Source organism: Pseudonaja textilis, chromosome 7 (assembly GCF_049901715.1).
Source record: "Pseudonaja textilis isolate UNSWEBS1 chromosome 7, rPseTex1.2, whole genome shotgun sequence".
In the NCBI taxonomy this organism is placed as follows: domain Eukaryota; kingdom Metazoa; phylum Chordata; class Lepidosauria; order Squamata; family Elapidae; genus Pseudonaja; species Pseudonaja textilis.
In genome coordinates this window covers 49846906-49865498 of record NC_141996.1, presented here as the reverse complement: position 1 = coordinate 49865498, position 18593 = coordinate 49846906, and the positions used below count along the sequence as shown (strand labels likewise).

At 42.2% G+C, this 18593-nt stretch overlaps 1 protein-coding gene across 1 annotated transcript in view; it reads right to left on the bottom strand.

The window, feature by feature from the left end:
- Positions 1–18593, bottom strand: part of HUNK (hormonally up-regulated Neu-associated kinase) — a 61496-nt gene that overhangs the window by 21628 nt on the left and 21275 nt on the right. Inside the window, exon 2 of the mRNA XM_026700604.2 lies at positions 5636–5928. Within this exon, the coding sequence (XP_026556389.1) occupies positions 5636–5928 (293 nt within the window). The remainder of the gene's footprint in view (positions 1–5635; positions 5929–18593) is intronic.

Below are 18593 nucleotides of genomic sequence, written 5' to 3'. Positions count from 1 at the left end.
GGATCTTCATTTTACCGACCTCAGAAGGATGGGAGGCTGAGACAACTTTGAGCCTGGTGAGATTCGAACTGTCAAATTGAAGGTAGCAGGCAATCAGCAGAAGTAGCCTGAAGTACTGCATCTAACCACTGTGCCACTTCAGCTTTTATGCTAGAAAAAGATGGCCAATATCTGCTTTTACTTAAATATATGAACTGCCATAATGTAAACGAAAAAGTGTGAATGAAAAAGTTCAGAAGAAAAGCTAACTTTGGATTTTTATTTCTGAAAAATCAGTCTTCATGACTTCCAACATGAATCTAATTCTTTGCAGCTATATTGCTCTAAAATAAAATGAGCAGTATGATACTTGAATAAGAATGCATAGCATGAAACAAATCTAAGATTCTTCAAATACCTATACTAAAAGCTGCCATCTTAACTGGTTTTATTACTGTTTAACTGTTCCTATGGACTTTGTTTAGAACACGGCCTATGTATTCAATATGCTTCAATACAAATTTTACATTTAACAACTGTCATTGGATGGGATAATTACTTAGATTATAAGAGACAGGAAGTGAAAATGTCCTTTTTTCTCAGAACAGAACACCAAATAGGTTTTAGGTAAACTTAAAATGGCCTTTTGAAGCTGTTTGAATAGAGAGAAAAGCACAAGTGCTAGCAGGATTTTTTTCTCCCAAGGCAAATAGCAAACACCAAGGAGCAATTATCTCAAAATGGCAGGAGAGGAAAGAGATCATTCTCCTTGTTTGTCATAATGAAGTAAAATAAAGGAAGTGTTTCTTAGTCTAAATATATTCCTAATATGGTTACATGTTTTAATAACTACCTTGCAACAGTCGAAAGTACTTTATTACAGTAAAGTGCTTAGGAGAACAATTGCAGTAACTCAGGTAATTCCCAATGAAAATTTACATCAAATCATGACACCCTATTTATTACTGAAAATGATAAAGCCAAAGAAATGCTACTAAATGGAAAACTTTATTAAATACGCGCTAGGAACCAGATGCCACAAGTCACACTAATATCAACTATTGTCTTTAATCACAATGGAAACAGTGCAATGTACTCTGTCATATATCACATCCAGAATATATACATTTAAGCATTAATTATATTTATGTATCTAATATCATGTGTACCTCAGGAAGTATGTTGATAACATGATAATATGGTAAAACCTGAATGAAAACAAACTAATCATGTATAAGACAAAATATACTGGAAAGATTGTTGGGGAACCTTTTAACATTCTTGATAAAAAATCAAAGATAGGATAATCTTTCTAATGAAAAATATTTCAGAAAAGATGACAATAATGTATGATAGATTCACATTACAACCTGAGTGCATCAGGCTCAATGCAGCAGTTGCTACTGATTACATGCATACTATAGAAACATGGTTTATACTCCACTATTTTTGCAGGTTACTAAATGTCATTTATACTGTACAAATATCTATAAATATAAAGAGAGTATCTTTATATTTTTAGTATAGTATATATTTATAGTATCAGTTGAGACATCTGATAATGTACAGACAGAATGCTATACAATAAAGGCCAGTAATATATTAACAAGAGAGATCAGAGTAGCAAAAAGAAGCTACTCCGAAAAGTTAAGGAATCTGTTCTCAACAAATGAACCAGCAAACGTGCAGAAAACTCTTAAAAACATAACTGACTAAAGCAAACCTCCTTCCCAGGCAGAAGGAAATCAACAACTAGCAGATGATCTGAATGTGTTTTACTGCAGGTTTGAAAGGAAACTACATCTACCCATCTCAAACAAACCAACACCCAAGCCTCCTACAACTGGCCCCAACCCATTGGGTTCACAACCTCTGGTGATCACAGAAAAAGAAGTGCAAGATCTATTTCACAGACAAAAGCCAGGAAAAGCACCAGGGCCAGACAAGATAACTCCTTCTTGCTTACAAGTCTGTGCTGATCTATTGGCCCCCATCTTCACCCAAATCTTCAACAGACCATTAGAGATGTGCTATGTTCCTTCCTGCTTCAAACGCTCTACTATCATCCCAGTGCCAAAGAAGCCCTCCATCAAGAAAACTGAATGACTACAGACCAGTTGCTCTAACATCTGTAGTTATGAAAATCTTTGAAAGGCTTGTGCTGTCCCACCTGAAAACCATCATGGATCCGCTTTTAGATCCCATGCAGTTTGCATACCGAGCAAATAGATCGACAGATGATGCTGTTAATATGGCTCTGCATTACATCCTACAACACCTTGAATCTTCAAATACCTACTCAAGGGTCCTCTTTGTAAACTTCAATTCAGCATTTAATACCATCATTCTAGACATTTTTCTAAGTAAATTAAATCAACTAGCGGTACCTGAACACACTTGTAAGTGGATCATAAGCTTCCTAACAGACAGGAAGCAGCAGGTGAAGCTAGGCAGACATCTGATAACTGTGCAATTAGCACAGCCCCCCCCCAAGGCCGTGTGCTTTCTCCACTTCTCACTATATACCAATGACTACATCTCAAACAATCGATCTGTTAAAATACTGAAGTTTGCTGGTGACACAACAGTGATTGGTCTCATTCGAGACGACAAATCTACATACAGACAGAAGGTTGTATAACTTGCCTCGTGGTGTAACCGGAACAATTTGGAAATGAACACACTCAAAACCATAGAAATGGTGGTAGACTTTAGAAGAAAGTCCCATCCTACCGCCCATACTACCACCTCTTTCAATACTAGACAACACAGTACCAACAGTAGAGACCTTCAAATTTCTAGGTTCTACTGTATTACATGACCTAAAATGGACACCTAACATCAAAAACATCATCAAAAAAGCACAACAAAGAATGTTCTTTCTGCGCCAACTCAGAAAGCTCAAACTGCCCAAGGAGCTGCTAATAGAGTTCTACAGAGGAATTATTGAGTCTGTCATCTGCACCTCTATAATTGTCTGGTTTGGTTCTGCAACCCAACAGGACAGACACAGACTTCAGAGGAACACTAGGACTGCAGAAAAAACAATTACTACCAACCTGCCTTCCATCGAGGACCTGTATACTGCACGAGTCAAAAAGAGGGCTGTGAAAATATTTACAGACCATTCACATCCTGGACATAAACTGTTTCAACTCCTTCCCTCAAAATGATGCTATAGAGCACTGTACACCAGAATGAACTAGACACAAGAACAGTTTTTCCCGAAAGCCATCACTCTGCTAAACAACTAATTCCCTCAACACTGTTCAACTATTACAAAGTCTGCACTACTATAACTGTTAATCTTCTCATCACTCCTTATCATCCATCCCCTCCCACTTGTGACTGTATGACTGTAACTTTGTCACTTGTATCCGTACAATTTATATTGACTGTTTCCTAGTATGATTTGATTGCTTATTGTACCTTATGACTATCATTAAGTGTTGTACCTTATGATTCTTGACTCTTGACTAATGTATCTTTTATGTACACTGAGAGCATTTGCACCAAGACAAATTCCTTGTGTGTCCAATCACACTTGGCCAATAAAGTATTCTATTCTATTGTAAATGTGCTGTTGTAATGTCAAATGGTTGCTGAACAAATGGTCAGTAAATTAGGACTACCTGTATTTATGTTATTGCCAGAGATAATTTTATGAACAGTACTAAATTTTGTCTCTCATATCTAAATCAAGTCTTAGCAAGCAAAAGACTGTTCTCTATTATATATTGTCCTATTTCTCAAAATCTGCTAATTATCTGAATAATTAAGTTTGAGAAGATAATACGCATCCAGATCCTCAATTTTTTTAAAAAGTGGAAAACAGATACACAGGAAGCAGTTTTTGCTATTGGAACATTATTAAATTCCTTTCCTTGATGTTTTGACAATAATTACACTGAGTATCTGTAGTTTTAAAATTCCTTTAAAGTTGTTGAGAATTTCCTGTAAGATGCTAAAGTAAAACTTCAGGTTTGTTATCTTTGTTGTCCTTGCTTGCTTTAGAAACTTAACATATTTATCCTGGTTTTTACAATACAAAGGACTGCTGAAATACCTTCTGAAAAGATGTTTCAAGACTGTTTTCTTCTACCAAAGAAAGAGAAAATATATTTTCTCAAACTTGAATGTGCACTTTGTGTTAGTATTCAATCACATTCCAAAGCATATTTAATAGGTAGAATCTGTCATAAAAGTATGCACAATATACATTAAGCAGAGATTCTCATAATCTGCCTGAGTGTTTCATGAAATATTTCATGAAGGTCTACATGCTTCCCAATACATACAAATTGATAGAATTTTCAATGTAATCTGCAAACTAGCAGTTAAATTTCAAAACATCCCTATGACATCAAATTGCTTCAGTAAATTGGGGTTGAATTATATGCAATTCCATTTGTGTGCTTAATCTAACCCAGAGCTGTCAAACTTCTGGCCCGTGGGTCGGATGCATTATATCCTGGTCACTTCCACGTCCTTTTAGCAAAGGGAAAAAAAAGTCCCAATGCATCATGTGATGCTGCTGTGATGATGTGAATTTGACACCCCTGATCTAACTACTAGCTGACCATAAAGTGTGATCATCTGCCACTATTTACCTTGCTTAGCTATGACAATACCAGATTGAAATTAAGACTCCAACAACACCTGAGTAACAATGCCCTTCCCTACTATAGCGCTTGAAAAAAAACATAGCCTCAAAACCCACCTGACATGTCATCTCTGCTGGAATTCCAAGTCTCCATCATTTCACAGAAAGGGTAATTCGTATCAGTCTGTTTTGATTCAATACTAAATTAGAATTTAATGTTATATGCTATCTAACAGAAACATGGTGAATATACTACAACATAAACAATTTTCATTATGGCTTACTCTGATGAATAATTCAACTCACTGCACCATAGCTCTGAAATATTCATCCTTACCTCCATAAGCTTGTTGGACTGAAGTAAAGTTGGCTATCAGGCATCTACAACCTTCTACTAGTAGCTTGCAGATTGAGATTTCATTTTAGAGACACTGATAAAAATGGGAGCTTTTTTCCTACTCACAGACACAACATAGTGGGAAAGAACCAACCTAGAACTAAGGAGGAATTTCCTGACAGAATAATTAATCAATGGAATTACTTGCCTCCAGAAGTTGTGGTTGTTCCAACATTGGAGGTTTTTAAGAAGAGACTGGACAACCATTTGTTTGAAATGTTATAGGGTTTCCTGCTTGAGAAAGAGTTTGGACTAGAAGGCCTACAAGATCCCTTCCAACTCTGTTATTTTGTTAAGAGAAAGAAAAAAATGAGATCTGCAAATCAGATTTTATTGGAATTGGAATTATTTTTCCTATTTCTAGAATTACATTTAAAAAACAAACAAACCTCAAATGAGTGCAAGGCATACCAGATTAGATAAACCAGATTAAAAAGAACAAGAATAAGTCTCTGTGACAAAAGAAAAAAGAATTTTGATTTATACAATATCATATTTTTTGTTATAAATTCTTATCTCATTGAGTTTTATCATAGTCACCAATAATAGGTTAAAAAATAGTTATGCTAATGGGAAAATCATCTTTTTACCATGGATACAGGTGGTAACAGGCATGTATTATTGCAAAAATATGAAGCAGGTAATGTTCACCTTACCTGTGAACAACCCCTGCCCGATGTAGATGCTCAACTGCTAATATAAGCTGTCTGATGTATTTGCGTGCTTCATGCTCTTCCAACCTTTTCTGCTCATAGATTTTGTGCATTAAATTGCCTCCCGGGCATAGTTCCATGACAAGGTAGTAACTATTTTCAGTTTCCAAGATATCCAGCAGTTGAGCAATGTTAGGATGACGAATCATTTGCTGGATCTGGCCTTCCCGTCTCAGATTCTTGGTCACGTAAGTGTCCTTTTTTGCTCTTTTTTTATCAATAACTTTCACTGCCACCTAGTAAGAAACAAAAAATTGAGATCGTTTTTTAAAAATATTTTAAATTATGGCATTTTCTTAATCCACAATAGAAAAATACATTTGGAAATGTAATATTTAAATTTATTTTTTAATTCTGGTGTTCATCCCATCCTCACATTATAAAATTAAACCTCTGTGAGAAAAGTACAAGCTTTTGAATGAGTCATTTTGTGTATTTCTAAACACAATCTTCGTTTTCTTTTTTTCTTTTTGGAAAGAAAAGACACAGACTTGTATCCATGTGGGTCTCTGTTTATACAAACTTATAATAATAATTGGTTTATACAAAAACAAATCAGTTTATGGAAAATACTTTTGCATATGTAAATGGCCATAATTTATGTAGAAGTTAAAAATGATATCACTAGATAAATACTTCTGGAAATCAGCTAATAACGTATATTATAATAAATGATAATTCCAACAGGCAAGCATCTGCCCCATAACATTCCAGACTTAACAAGGGTAGATAAGAAAGGCAAAAAAGTGGAGACAGCAGAAGAGAAAGAACTGGAGAAAATAAGAAACGAATGACATGCAAATAGAAATAGAAAGACTAACACAACAATACTGCTTAGATCTGTACATACTGCTTATTTCACCAATACATTATAACATCCTAGGCTCCTGGGAAGAACTTGATGCATATGAAGGTCAACACCAGCTAAAGGCAGCTGTGATTTCACAATGTTGTCAACAGATAAGAGCAATCAGCATTGAGGAAGTCACCACCAGCAGCTTTACTTGGAACAACGATACTTTTAACTTCATCAAGCAACATCTGCCTATCTTAGGTCGCTGGAAAGGACTCAACGGGAGGATAAAAATTCCAAATCCAGTCTAAACATAGTCTTGAATGTGCAGCCAACCATTATAATTACAATTGTTCCATAATTATTATATATGAGAGCCTGTTTGGTGTAATGGTTAAGGCATCAGGCTAGAAACTGGGAAACCGTGAGTTCTAGTCCCACCTTAAACACAAAGCCAGCTGGGTGACCCTGGGCTAGTCACTTTCTCTCAAACCAAGAAAGGAGGCAATGGCAAACCACTTCTGAAAAGCCTTGTCAAGAAAGCTGCAGGGAGTAATCAAAGCAGTCTCTAGAAATTGGTACGATGGAGACCGCTTCTGAACTTCGTGGTTGATGTGGAGAAGAATGGTTGACTTTGGGTTTTGGATGATTAGACCAATAGATCTTTATAGAAATGGCTTGTTCATATTATTATGAAAGAGCAAAAAGCTGTGATTTGATATTAATGACTTATTTTACTGTAACAGAGAGAGTTGGAAGTCAATGCTTCTTTTTCTTTCTTATCTTTCCTCACTTCTTTCCTTCCCCCACTGCTTTTCTATATACTTTGTATTGTATAATACTTTATTATTATTATTATAATAACTCAATAAAAATGTTAATGGAAAAAAAAACAGGAATTGATACTATTGAATGAAGCAGAAAATATGTATATTATATGTATATTTACCATAAGCAAGAACATACTGCGATTCTCACTGCTACTCTTTCAAAAATGGCACCATCTGAAGCCTCTAAAAAACCTCATATTACCTTATTGCAGAGTTGCAATAAATTAATATAGTACTGCTAAGACCTCTATCACTATGGCCAACTTGAATAAACATGGCACAATTGACAAACCAGATTATTCAGTATAAGGGCACTTCTAGCTGCAGCCACCACTTAAGTATACATGTTTGAAGTAGATGAAGAAGCACTCCAAAGCGTAAACCTCCTTGGAATAAACTAACTCTCTTAGAACTGTCTGAGGCAGGGAAGTGATAAAGCAACAGAGCAGGGGACAGAATTTAATCTATCTTTAACTTCAAAAGCAATAATCTCATTTACATAAATGTAATCTGGCATGAGGCTCATTGCTATCTTTGTATAAATTGCTTCTACCAGTGACTAGCATTCTGATTATTTCCTAAGAAAGAACTTGCCAAAATAATGAAACTAATAAAATTAATCTACATCAGAAAATAATTCTTGTAAACTACTTCTGGGATAAAATATGAGTTGCTAATGTCAGCGCAGTTTGATCCCATCTTCTGACCGGTGTCCTAGGGGTTTTGAATAAATGGTAAATTTCTGCAGATCAAGAGTGAAAAGTTGTGCCTGGATTAGATTGGGGGTGAGGGGAGAGGAAGGAACATTACTGAGAGAGAGGCAACAAGCCAACAGGCCTCTGCCAAGACCTAAAGAACAGAGCAATACTGCAAATAGCTTCGCTTTTAATGAAAAGAATAAAGTAATGCTCTGTGCAGATGGCAATTGTAAAAATTTAATAATAAATACAAATAAATAAATTTGTTAAAAATAAAAAAGGTTGTTTAGCAATGTAATTGTGCAACATGCTAGTACATTACTGTACACTGAGTCCACAAGCTAATTTTTATGATTTTACACAGGTTTTGAAGGGAAAACAGAATTTCTATGCACGTATCAAACAAAAGATGGATTCAAGTTAACTAATTATATTAAACCTCAAAAGAGCTATTTAAGCATGCAGTACCTCTACAGAAAAGAATTACAGAAAAGAATTTGAAGCAGTTCCACATAGTTAATTATCATGTAAATCTATCCTGCCTTAACCACGTAACTGGCCTTGCATATGCTTTTGAAATTGAGCATCATACATTTAAGGAGATTATTCTTAAGGATTCATTTGCTGAAAGCAAATTGATTTATGCATACTGGAAGGCTGTTCCTTGTTGGCAGAAGGTGGAATTAGAGTTGTAGGAAGAACCAGAAAGAATACATTGCCTTCCAAGTCACAGGAAACACCACAGGAAGAAAAACAAATATTATTTGAAAAGATTTATGAACATTTCATCCCCAAATTTAATAGTCTCTACTTTATTAAATGATTTAGATGCAAAAAAAATTACCTTCTCTTAACTTAGTGTCCTCCAGACACAAAATTCTAAAAGCAAAGGTCTCCTAAATAACTGGAGGTTAAGAGAGATGTTTTATAGAGGGGGAGCAGATATAGTCTCTTATAGCTGAATATTTATCAAACAGATCACCTTATTTGTATTAAACAAAGCTTTAAAAATTATTTGCTAAGAAAAATGTTTAAATCATATTCAACTATTTATTTTAACTAAAAACAATGTGGTGCATTGAAAATTGTAATCTTGAAAAATTATGATTTTTGTTGCATTTTTCACGGCATTTTTCACATATGACAACTTCCATATGGTATAACCTATGTCCAGGTAATCAAGATATCAAGTTATGTGCTGTAAATGGGCATTGGTAGAAGTTACCATGAGTGCTCTTTCTATCTATGCTGCAAGACAACCCAGGATGGGTTGACTCCTTCCTATGACATAATTTAGCTGAGTCTGTACTAAGACATAAAAGCCAGCCCCCGGGAGAGACCCCAGCTTTGGCGAAGATACTTGACGGATTGAAAGGTGTCTCTGAAAGCACAAAATGAACACAGAAATATGTCTTACCCTCTCCAGATGAATCAAGGGAGGGGCTGGGCTCTCTCACAGCATAGATACAAAGGGTGTTCATGATAACTTCTACCAACACCCATTCTCCTCCATGCTGCATAAAGAGCCCAGGATGGGACATACCAAAGCTTGCATGTCCACGGATGGGTCCTCGTCCGGCTCATCACACCGACTGTGGAACCACTTGTTGAAGCACCCATCTGCCGAAGGCTGCAGTCGCCGAGGCAAAGGCATCCAGACAGTAGTGTCTGATGAAAGGAGACGGGATGTCCACGTGGCCGTATGACAAATCTCATCCAAGGATGCTTGGGTCGCCCAGGCAGCAGAAGTGGCCGCGCTTCTGGTAGAGTGTGCTGTCAGACCTCGGGGAACCAGAAGGGCTGCAGCTTTGTAGGCCTGCTCAATGCAAGACCTGACCCACCTGCTAATAGTATAAGAGGCCTTGTGCCCCAAGTGAGAAGGGAAAAAGGAAACAAACATGGCTTCCGCCTTCCTGAAGGGGGATCAAGCATGGCTCGCCACCCCCACCCCCCGAGGCTTTGGGAACGATGAAAAGGCGAGAGTAAAACCCACGTCCCCGTTGAGAGGAGGGAAAAGGTTGAATAGCTCTGAATTCAAGAAGGTGTTGAATGGCCTGATTCATGAGGGCTTGCCTTGAAATGTCCCGAGATACAGGACAGATCAAAAAATTTTCTGGGGGTGGCATTAGGAAGTCCAATTGTAAGCCTGACCTAATAGTGTTGAGCACCCAGGCATCCGTTGTTGACTCCTCCCATTTGGAGGCAAAGAAGACTAGGCGACCTCCGATGGGTGGGGAGAACGAGGGATTACTTAGAGTGACGGAAGGAACAACCCCCTGCCCCCAAAAGGGCCGTTTACCAATAGAAGTTCGTTGCCTGCCAGATGCTTCTGCACGTTGGTCTTGGTGTTGTGAGTATGGCCTCTGAGAGCGGGGAAAGCGGGATGAGGTCTCCGCTCGAAAGGCAGGAGGGTGATAAGGAGCTGGGCGATAGTCGGCTTTCTTCCCAGAGGAAGAGAGAATTTTATGTTTATCTCTGGTTTTGATAAGGTTCCAGAGCATCGCCAAAAAGCTTATCGCCTGCAAATGAAACTGAAGCCAGCTTCCATTTTTGGCATGACTCTGCCTGCCAATTTTGGAGCCATAACAGTCTTCTTGCTGCTACTGAAGATGCCATGGCCCTAGATACAAATTTGGCGGAATTGAGTGGCATCTGCAGTGAATTCCGCCACTGCGATAATCTTATTTAGGTCTTGGTGAGACCGAAGGTAAGAAGCAGGCAATCTATTCTGGAGTTGATGCAGCCACCGTATGGATGCCCTTGTGAAAAAGGATGCTGCTGTTGAAGCCCGAACAGCTCATGCAGCGCCCTGGTGATTGCGCTTGAGGGTTCAGAACATTTATCAACCGCTTTCAATGTATCTTCTGGCTCTGTGAGAGTGCCAGAAAATGAGAATGAGGCCAGAACTGGAACGTCAACAGAAGGCACTGCCAGGCCATTGTCCAGGGCTGAGCTGACGTTGTAGAAACGCTTATCCAAAGAAGATGGGCGAGGACCTGCCGAGGGGGAACACATTGTTCCTTGGCCATGTCCAGAAACAAAGTGGGAGAAAGCAAAACCTCAGCATGCACTACAGGCTTGGAGAAGAGCAAGTCTCCTTGGCTAGAGGGATTTCCTTGTGGCTCAGGAGCCACTTCCTCCGGCGACAGCTTGACAGTGACCAAGGCCTTGCTGAGTAATGGCCTGAAGAGAGTAGGTTTGAAGACCAATGCAGAGGATGTCTGCTCTGGGCGAGAATCCTCTTCCTCTGAAAGATTTTGGTCAAAAAACTTGCCCTCTTCACGCTCTGAACAAGAGGAGTATCTGTGTTCAGATGGTGAAGCCCTTCTCTCCTCATCAATCTCCTCCCATTCTGGTAGAGAAGAATGGACCCTGAGATCCTGGGGCCTGTGTAAATCAGGGTGATGAGGCAAAGAACTTCTAGATTGAGAAGGGAGAAGGGCCTGAACCCGTTCCAAGGGTCAAAAAATTTGCTTGAAGCCTTCAGCCAATCCCTGCCAATGAGACAATATCTTGGATATCCCCTGGTCTATGCTCAAAGGTAGAGGCAGAAGGCCCGCTGCTGTGGGAGTGGCGGTGGCTTCAGGCCTGGATTGGGAAGATGTTCAAGGCCTGGAGGGAGGGGGAGGAGCATAGGGCCCAGAAGCCTGTTGGAAATAGGGCCCAAATCTGCTGAGATCCCGAGGATCTGATTGTTCTGCAAAAGCCTCAGGAGACCAGGATGGAGGATGGAAAGGGTCATAGATAACTTCTCCTCCCCTGGGAGGGCTTGGCTGGGTCCCACGGGTATCACCTGAAACATGCTGTAGTTGCATTCTCTTCCTGTTGAATAGTTCTGTTGAACTGCCTCTCTAGGGACGCATGTCTGTGCTTCTCTGCCCTCAATTCAGCCTGAGTAGCCTTCTTAGGGGCTAAAGCCTTAGCTCTGATTTTAGCAACTACCCCTCTCTGGACTGATTGGATGCGTTGCCTATGTCTTTTTCTCTTATTGGGCTTAAGAAACTGTTCCACTGGGGGAGAAAGCTCTGCCTGAGCCTTATCTTGCTCCATTTGTAGAATAAAAGCTCTTGCATTGGAAAGAAACTGTTTAGAAATGTTTATTAAGTCCTTTAGGGTATAAAATGGCCACTGGGCTTACAAAATGGCTGCTCACCTAGTGGTGGAAGGGTTGAATCCAAGATGGCCACTGACTAGAGGAAATAGGCTCCAAGATCAAAGAATCGCTCCTTAGGCTGTAAAGAGCCTCGAGCGAAGTCAGCAAAGGAAAACGCAGTCGCCGGTCACACGATCAGCTGGCTGGCACTGTTATCTGTTTGCCGATCGTTTTTACGATCGCTCAAACCGCAGGCATGGGGAAGGTCTCCAAACACTGCCCAGCTTGCCTCCACAGCGCTCTGGCAACGCTGCTCCCAATGTTGCAGGAGAGAGAGCCCTGCTCTCCTAGAAGAGCAGCTGCCTAGATCCCTGGGAGCTGCTTGAAGAGAGGAAAATGTACTGAAGATCGCTGGTGATTGCTATCTAACAGAACGCTTTTAGAGACACAGCTACTGACTGAAAGGAGCTGAGTCAAAAGCTGGGGTCTCTCCTAGGGGCTGGCTTTTATATCTTAGTACAAATTCAGCTAAATGACATCATAGGAAGGAGTCAAGCCATCCTGGGCTCTCGATGCAGCATGGAGGAGAATAGCTTGTCTAATTTAGTACTTGTTTCTTATGCTGTCAAAACTGTCTTTTCCTTATATTCATTATGCCTAAATTATTTTCAGTTCCATTAAAAAATTCAAGTCATGATGTTTGTAAAATAGCTTGCTGGTGGGAAACAAAACACTAGTTTCTATGATTACACTGGGAAAAGAACTTTAAAAAGCAGGCACATGTTCACTGCAAATTACACTGATGTACAAATTATTGAAAGCAGGTCATTTTATAAAAAACATCTGTGTGTCTAAAAGTTTATTTAAAACTTTTCCTGAACAAGTCTTGATAATCTTGTTAAAATATATTTAATACACATGAATAAAAACAAGCAACCCTTTTACAAATATTACAACATGTTACATCCCAGGACAGAGTGTTTGAAGGTGAACAAAACACTAGCTTGCCATTGTCACAGCAGCAGTGAGCACAGTATTGCAGATCTAGACTAAAATTCAAGCGCGGAAATGTTTTAATGCCACTCTAAGTATGGAATAGCATGATACATAAATAGAATTTCTCCATGGTCTGAAAAAAGCTAGTGAAGAATAGTTGCAAAACTTGTATTATTAATGCTGGAATCCATACCTGTATATTTAAAAGCACATAATCCTCTTTAATCATTGGAATTATCACAAGTAATGCAATGAAAGGAAGAGAACTATAGTTCATAGGAAAAAGCAGGTGGAGTGAATGTGGTCTAGGAAGACAATTATTGCTTTCCTACTTGTTGAAAATAAATTTAAAAAAACAACACAAACTATTATTCATATCACTATCTGATTCATCCTTGGGAGTGCTTTAATGCTGGCTATATTAGACAAGGCTACTGAAGTATGACTGACAGGGAGCTAAATAGATATGCAGATAGTCCTTGTGTTACGATCAGTGTTCAAAATTATGACGGTCCTGAATGAATTCAGGTTACTAGTTCTCAGAGTTCCAGCCACCCCAGCACTCCCATGGTCACATGATCACAATCTGGACAATTAACAACTTACTTTATTTATATATTTTATTTATTAAATGTATATGTTGCCCATATCCCAAACAAGGCGGCTTTGGGCTTGCCCTTATGACTGGTTGTAGCACCCCAAGATCATGTGATTACCACTTGCAACCTTCCCTACCAGTTTCCCCAGAGAGTCAATGGGGAATCTGCAGGGAAAACTGCAAGTTGCTGGAGTTAAGTCTTACCCAGGTGCACTCTTTCCTCCAGCCCCTCTGTGCTTGTGCCACATAGACCACTTTCGCATCCCCATGTATCCTCCCCAACCCTTGCTGTACCTCCCTCACATTGTTTGCATCCTTGTGCCTCTTCCTAAGCTTTGCTCCACCCTTGCATCTTTATGAACCCCAGGCACCCTCGCCATGTCTCCATCACATCCCTATACCCTCTCCCCAAATCTCATTGTGCCTCCCCTGCAACCTCCTTGTAATGGATGGGTGGATGACCTTGGGAGATAAGGTGAGCAGTTGCTGCCTAAGAAACAATCAGACAAGAGCAGCAGGAGCTCACAACCTATTAACAATAAGAGAAGAAACTTAGAAAGGACCTGCTTTAATTTTTCAGACAGAAGTATTAGTTCATTTAGTCACATTTCCTGTCTGGTTTACCCAGGAAAGCTGACACTCAATGAGCTTCACTGATTTATTGGCTATGTTATAATTTTGGCACAAATCAGTCCTCTAACATCAAGCTTTCTGCAGAGCTGTGAAGGAAGCACATTCAAAGTCATGAGGGTGTGTAGGGAAGATATCTGATGCACTAATCATGATTGATTAGTAAATATGTGGACCTGTTGGCTAGCATAATACCACTACCTTTCAAAGAACTTTTGCCATAAACAAAATCTTGTGCAAGTCAAGCTATTATAAAGACATTTATATACAAAATGTGGCCAGATATATAACCTTACACATCATAAAACTGTTAAAAATCAATCACATGCAAGAAACCAGATGTCATTTTTATGTTAAGATCTTGCTTGGCATCTATTTAACCTAACTTGGCCAGTTATTGCAAAGAAATATTGGTCCTCTATGGGGAGAAAAAGTCTACAAGGAGAAAGAGAGAAAATATGGTGGGGCTCTCCACCAATGTTCAATGCCTAAAACACTTCCAAAACTGTAAACTTGAAAGTAGATTTTCTGCCAGGTGTTTATCAACTCAACCTCATGTAGAATGCAAGAAAAGATTAGAAAAAGGATGAATTTTGTAGAATTTAGTCAATGTAAAGTAGCAATCAATGGGTTCCTTAGAAAAAAATATTTTTCTTGTTTAAGATTTGCAATGTAGAAAGGCATGAAGTGTGGTAGGGATAGAATAATTTAAAATATACTCGGTCCATACAACTCTTCCAAGAAAACAGATGATTATTTAACAAAGATGGTATAGGACTTATCCAAAGTATTCAATCTTTTAAAATTCTTTGGTATACATTATCTCATGCTCTGCTAACAAAGCTTAATTCTTATTTTTGTACATCTATAAGATTTGCTCTTGAAATACTTACATCTTTCAAAAAGTTAACACAAAAATATTTTTAAAAATAAAAGGGGCGTTGGTTCTTACCTGATACGCTTCTTTTCGTAGAGCTGTTGAGAGTGTCCAGGTTGGGAGGAGCTCCAGTCTCGGCTCTCACAGGCTGAGCTTGAGATTGAGGCACGCCTCTCACCATCACGTGGTCCTCCGGGCGCGCCCCAGTTTTGCGAAGACGAGAAGGAAGGTCCTGTTCTCATCTTACTCAGGAAAAAATATTAGTTTGCTCGGTCGAACAGCAGGGTTTCCCACCAGACGGCCTACGGTGGGGCTGGACACTCTCAACAGCTCTACGAAAAGAAGCGTATCAGGTAAGAACCAACGCCCTTTTCCATAGAGCTGTCTCGAGTGTCCAGGTTGGGACATACCAAAGCTTGGCTAGTCCTGCGGGCGGGCTCCCGTCTGGAATGGGACCTCTCCTGGAACCCTGATGACCCGCTGGAGGGCACGCCCAACAGGAGAACCCCTCGGAGGTTGGAATGCCTCAACGAGAGGGCCTGATGAAGGAGACGGGCTGTCTAAAGGTAGCCCTGCCGGGATGCCACGGATGCTTACTGAGACCGTGGGGCAAGGAGACTAGGTAGAGCGGCCAAAACCTTGTCAGGGACCCGGCACGAGGAGCCCGGCAGAGGCGAGGATGGAAGTTCCCCTGAGAAGACCTAGCCAGAGTGAGGGAGGCGCCTCAATAACCGGAGGGTCACCGTTGCGAGGGTGGCGATGGGACGCCCTAGGGTGTTATGGGATAGACCCTGTTGGGAACCCCCTGAGAGAACTCCAGGTCAGAGTGATGGAGGGGAGACGTAAGGAGTTCCCAAACTGTGACCTGTGCTAGTGGGGACCAAGTTTGGTTCCGCCCAGAGCGAGGCGGTCGGCCCTGCTCAAGAGCCAACTGACCAAGGACCGCCCCAGAGGGAACTAAGGGTAGTAGTGAGGACCAGGGCAAGGGGTCCGTGTATCTGGATTATGAGGCTGTGGGCGGGGGCCCAGAGAAGGAACCCCAGCTAACATGGGGTGGGGATAAATGTGTTGCCGGCCAGATGCCCTGGGGCAAGGTGAGGAGGACAAGGGTGCTCCAGACTATGAGCCTGCGTCCGGGAGCCGTATGGTCTACCGGGAGTCTTGGTATGGAGAGGTAAGGCAGATATGAGGATTAGGCTTCCCCAACGGTTTGGGCAAGGCTGAAGAGAAAGAGATTTTGCAGGAGTTAAGTGTCAGAGTGGAGCCAGACTAGGCGAGAAGCCTGAAGAGGATTGGCTTTCTCGCTCTCCTTCTCCTCGTTTTTATACTTGTTTCTTTCTTTCTTTCTTTCTTTTTTTTTTTTTTTTGGGGGGGAGGGGCAGCCACCTGGGGGCGACTGCATTATCGGGAACGACGGAACAAACCTCTCCCGGATCCCCGGAGGGCTTCCTGGACCGAGGTGCCTCCGGACCTGTCTGGTTCCGATCGGTCGGGAGGCCTGTAGGGAGATGATTGGTAGTACCTGGGGAAGGAGGAAGAGCAGGAAGAACCTTGGCGAGAAGAGGGAGAGGAACCTCTGAAATCAGACCTCCTAGCAAGAGAAGGAGATATTTGCGCTTGTTGCGGGTCTCGGCCAGGAATGGGTCGAGAACCGGTCCAAATAGCTTCCCCCAGAGATGGGGGCTGATGCTAGCTTAGCCTTGTTTTTTACGTCCGCCTGCCAGTGGCGGAGCCAGAGAAGGCGACGGGCAGTGACCTGGGACGAGATGGCCCTGGTGGAGAATTTTGCAGCCTGGAAGGTGGCGTCTGCAGAGAACTCGGCTGCGGCCAGGATCTTGGCAATATCCTGGTGCGCTCTGAGATTAGCTGCGGGACGTGCTGCTTGAGCTGCTGGAGCCACTTGATGGAGGTTCTGGTGAAAAAGACGCTGGCCGTGGGAGGCCCTGACCGCCCAGGCATCAGAGAGATGAGCGCGCGCAGGGCCAGTTCAGCCTCGCTTTGTCCTCGGGCTGGAGAGCTTCGAGGGACTCGCTGGGAGTTGAGCGGGAGGCCAGACCTACTACGGGCTCGCCCACAGGGGGGATCGAGCAAGGTAGAGAACTGCGGTTCAAGATTAAAAAACCGCTTGTCCTGGGCGTTGGGAGGGGAGGAGGCCCCGAGGAGGCTAGCTGCCTTGAGACCATGTCAGAGAATATGGGTGGGACAGGAATCACTTCGGTTTCCACCACAGGCTGGGAGAAAATGGAGTCGGGAGGAACCCCGATGCCGCTGGGTTGGGTGGGGGGAGGGTTCAGGCCCGAGGTATTCCTGGCCTTGAACAGGAGGGACCTAAATAGATGTGGTTTAAACAGCCCCAGAAACGCGGGCTGGCCTGGAGAGAGGCCCTCGTCCTCCGACATGTCCCCTTCTGGGGGCCTGCTCCCGAGAGGAGTTCACTGTCTACGACAGACCCCACCGAGATCCTCCTCGTCCCCAAAGAGGGTAGGGTCCCGAGTTCCTGGGCCTCCATCTCCTCCATCTCCAAGGGCAGGGTCAAGTCCCCGTGGAGAGCTACCTGACCATGCGAAGTTGCTGATCCTCGAGCCTCGGGGCCTCAGGCCTAGGGGCCAGACCGGTCAGCTGCTGAAACTGTTGTGCTATCCCGTGCCGGATGGCCAGCTCCATCGCTCGTTTGAGATTTTCGGGATTTCCACCGTGGGGTGGGTGAGGCTCCTCCGGTGCCAGACCTGCAGCAGCGGGGGAAGGTGGCCTCAGGGGCCTGTCCAGGCTGCGATGAAGAGGCAGAAGCAGGGGAGGAAGGAGGATGGGTGGAGGTAGAGGGAGTGGGATTGGAAGGGTCCAGAGGCACAGAGCTTGACTCCTTAGAGCGTCTGTCAATCTCCTTTTCAAGGGCCCTGTGTCGCCTAAGGGCATCTCTTTGAGAGGCTTTGGATGTTTCCTGTGCTTGTTTGCGCAGGTGGTGAGACTTAGCCTTGGCCTTCAGGGAAGTGCCACGAGATGCATTGTCGTCTGCCATCTGGAGAGGAGAAAGGAGGAAAAGTTCTTGATTAACGTGAGGTGATTAACAAGGCTGGACACAGCCTAAGCAGGGGCCGGGAAACCCAGTACTGCTTTCGCACCCCCTAGGTCAAGGGCAACAGAGGTGCTTTGCACATTGTTGAGAAGTAGGGCCTAGCCCAGAAGCCAATTGCCAAAGATGGATGCAAAAACGCCCCTGCCGGGCGGACCGGGAAGGGGATGGCGGAGCTGCTACCTCCCTTGCTGGGGAGAGACTGTGTAGCCAGTAGACTCCTATATCTAGAGGAGTACCAAGGCAGGATTGCAAGGTACCAGCAGGGATTTGGACATTCCAAGGATCTGCCCAGGAATCAAACACAATGCGGCCT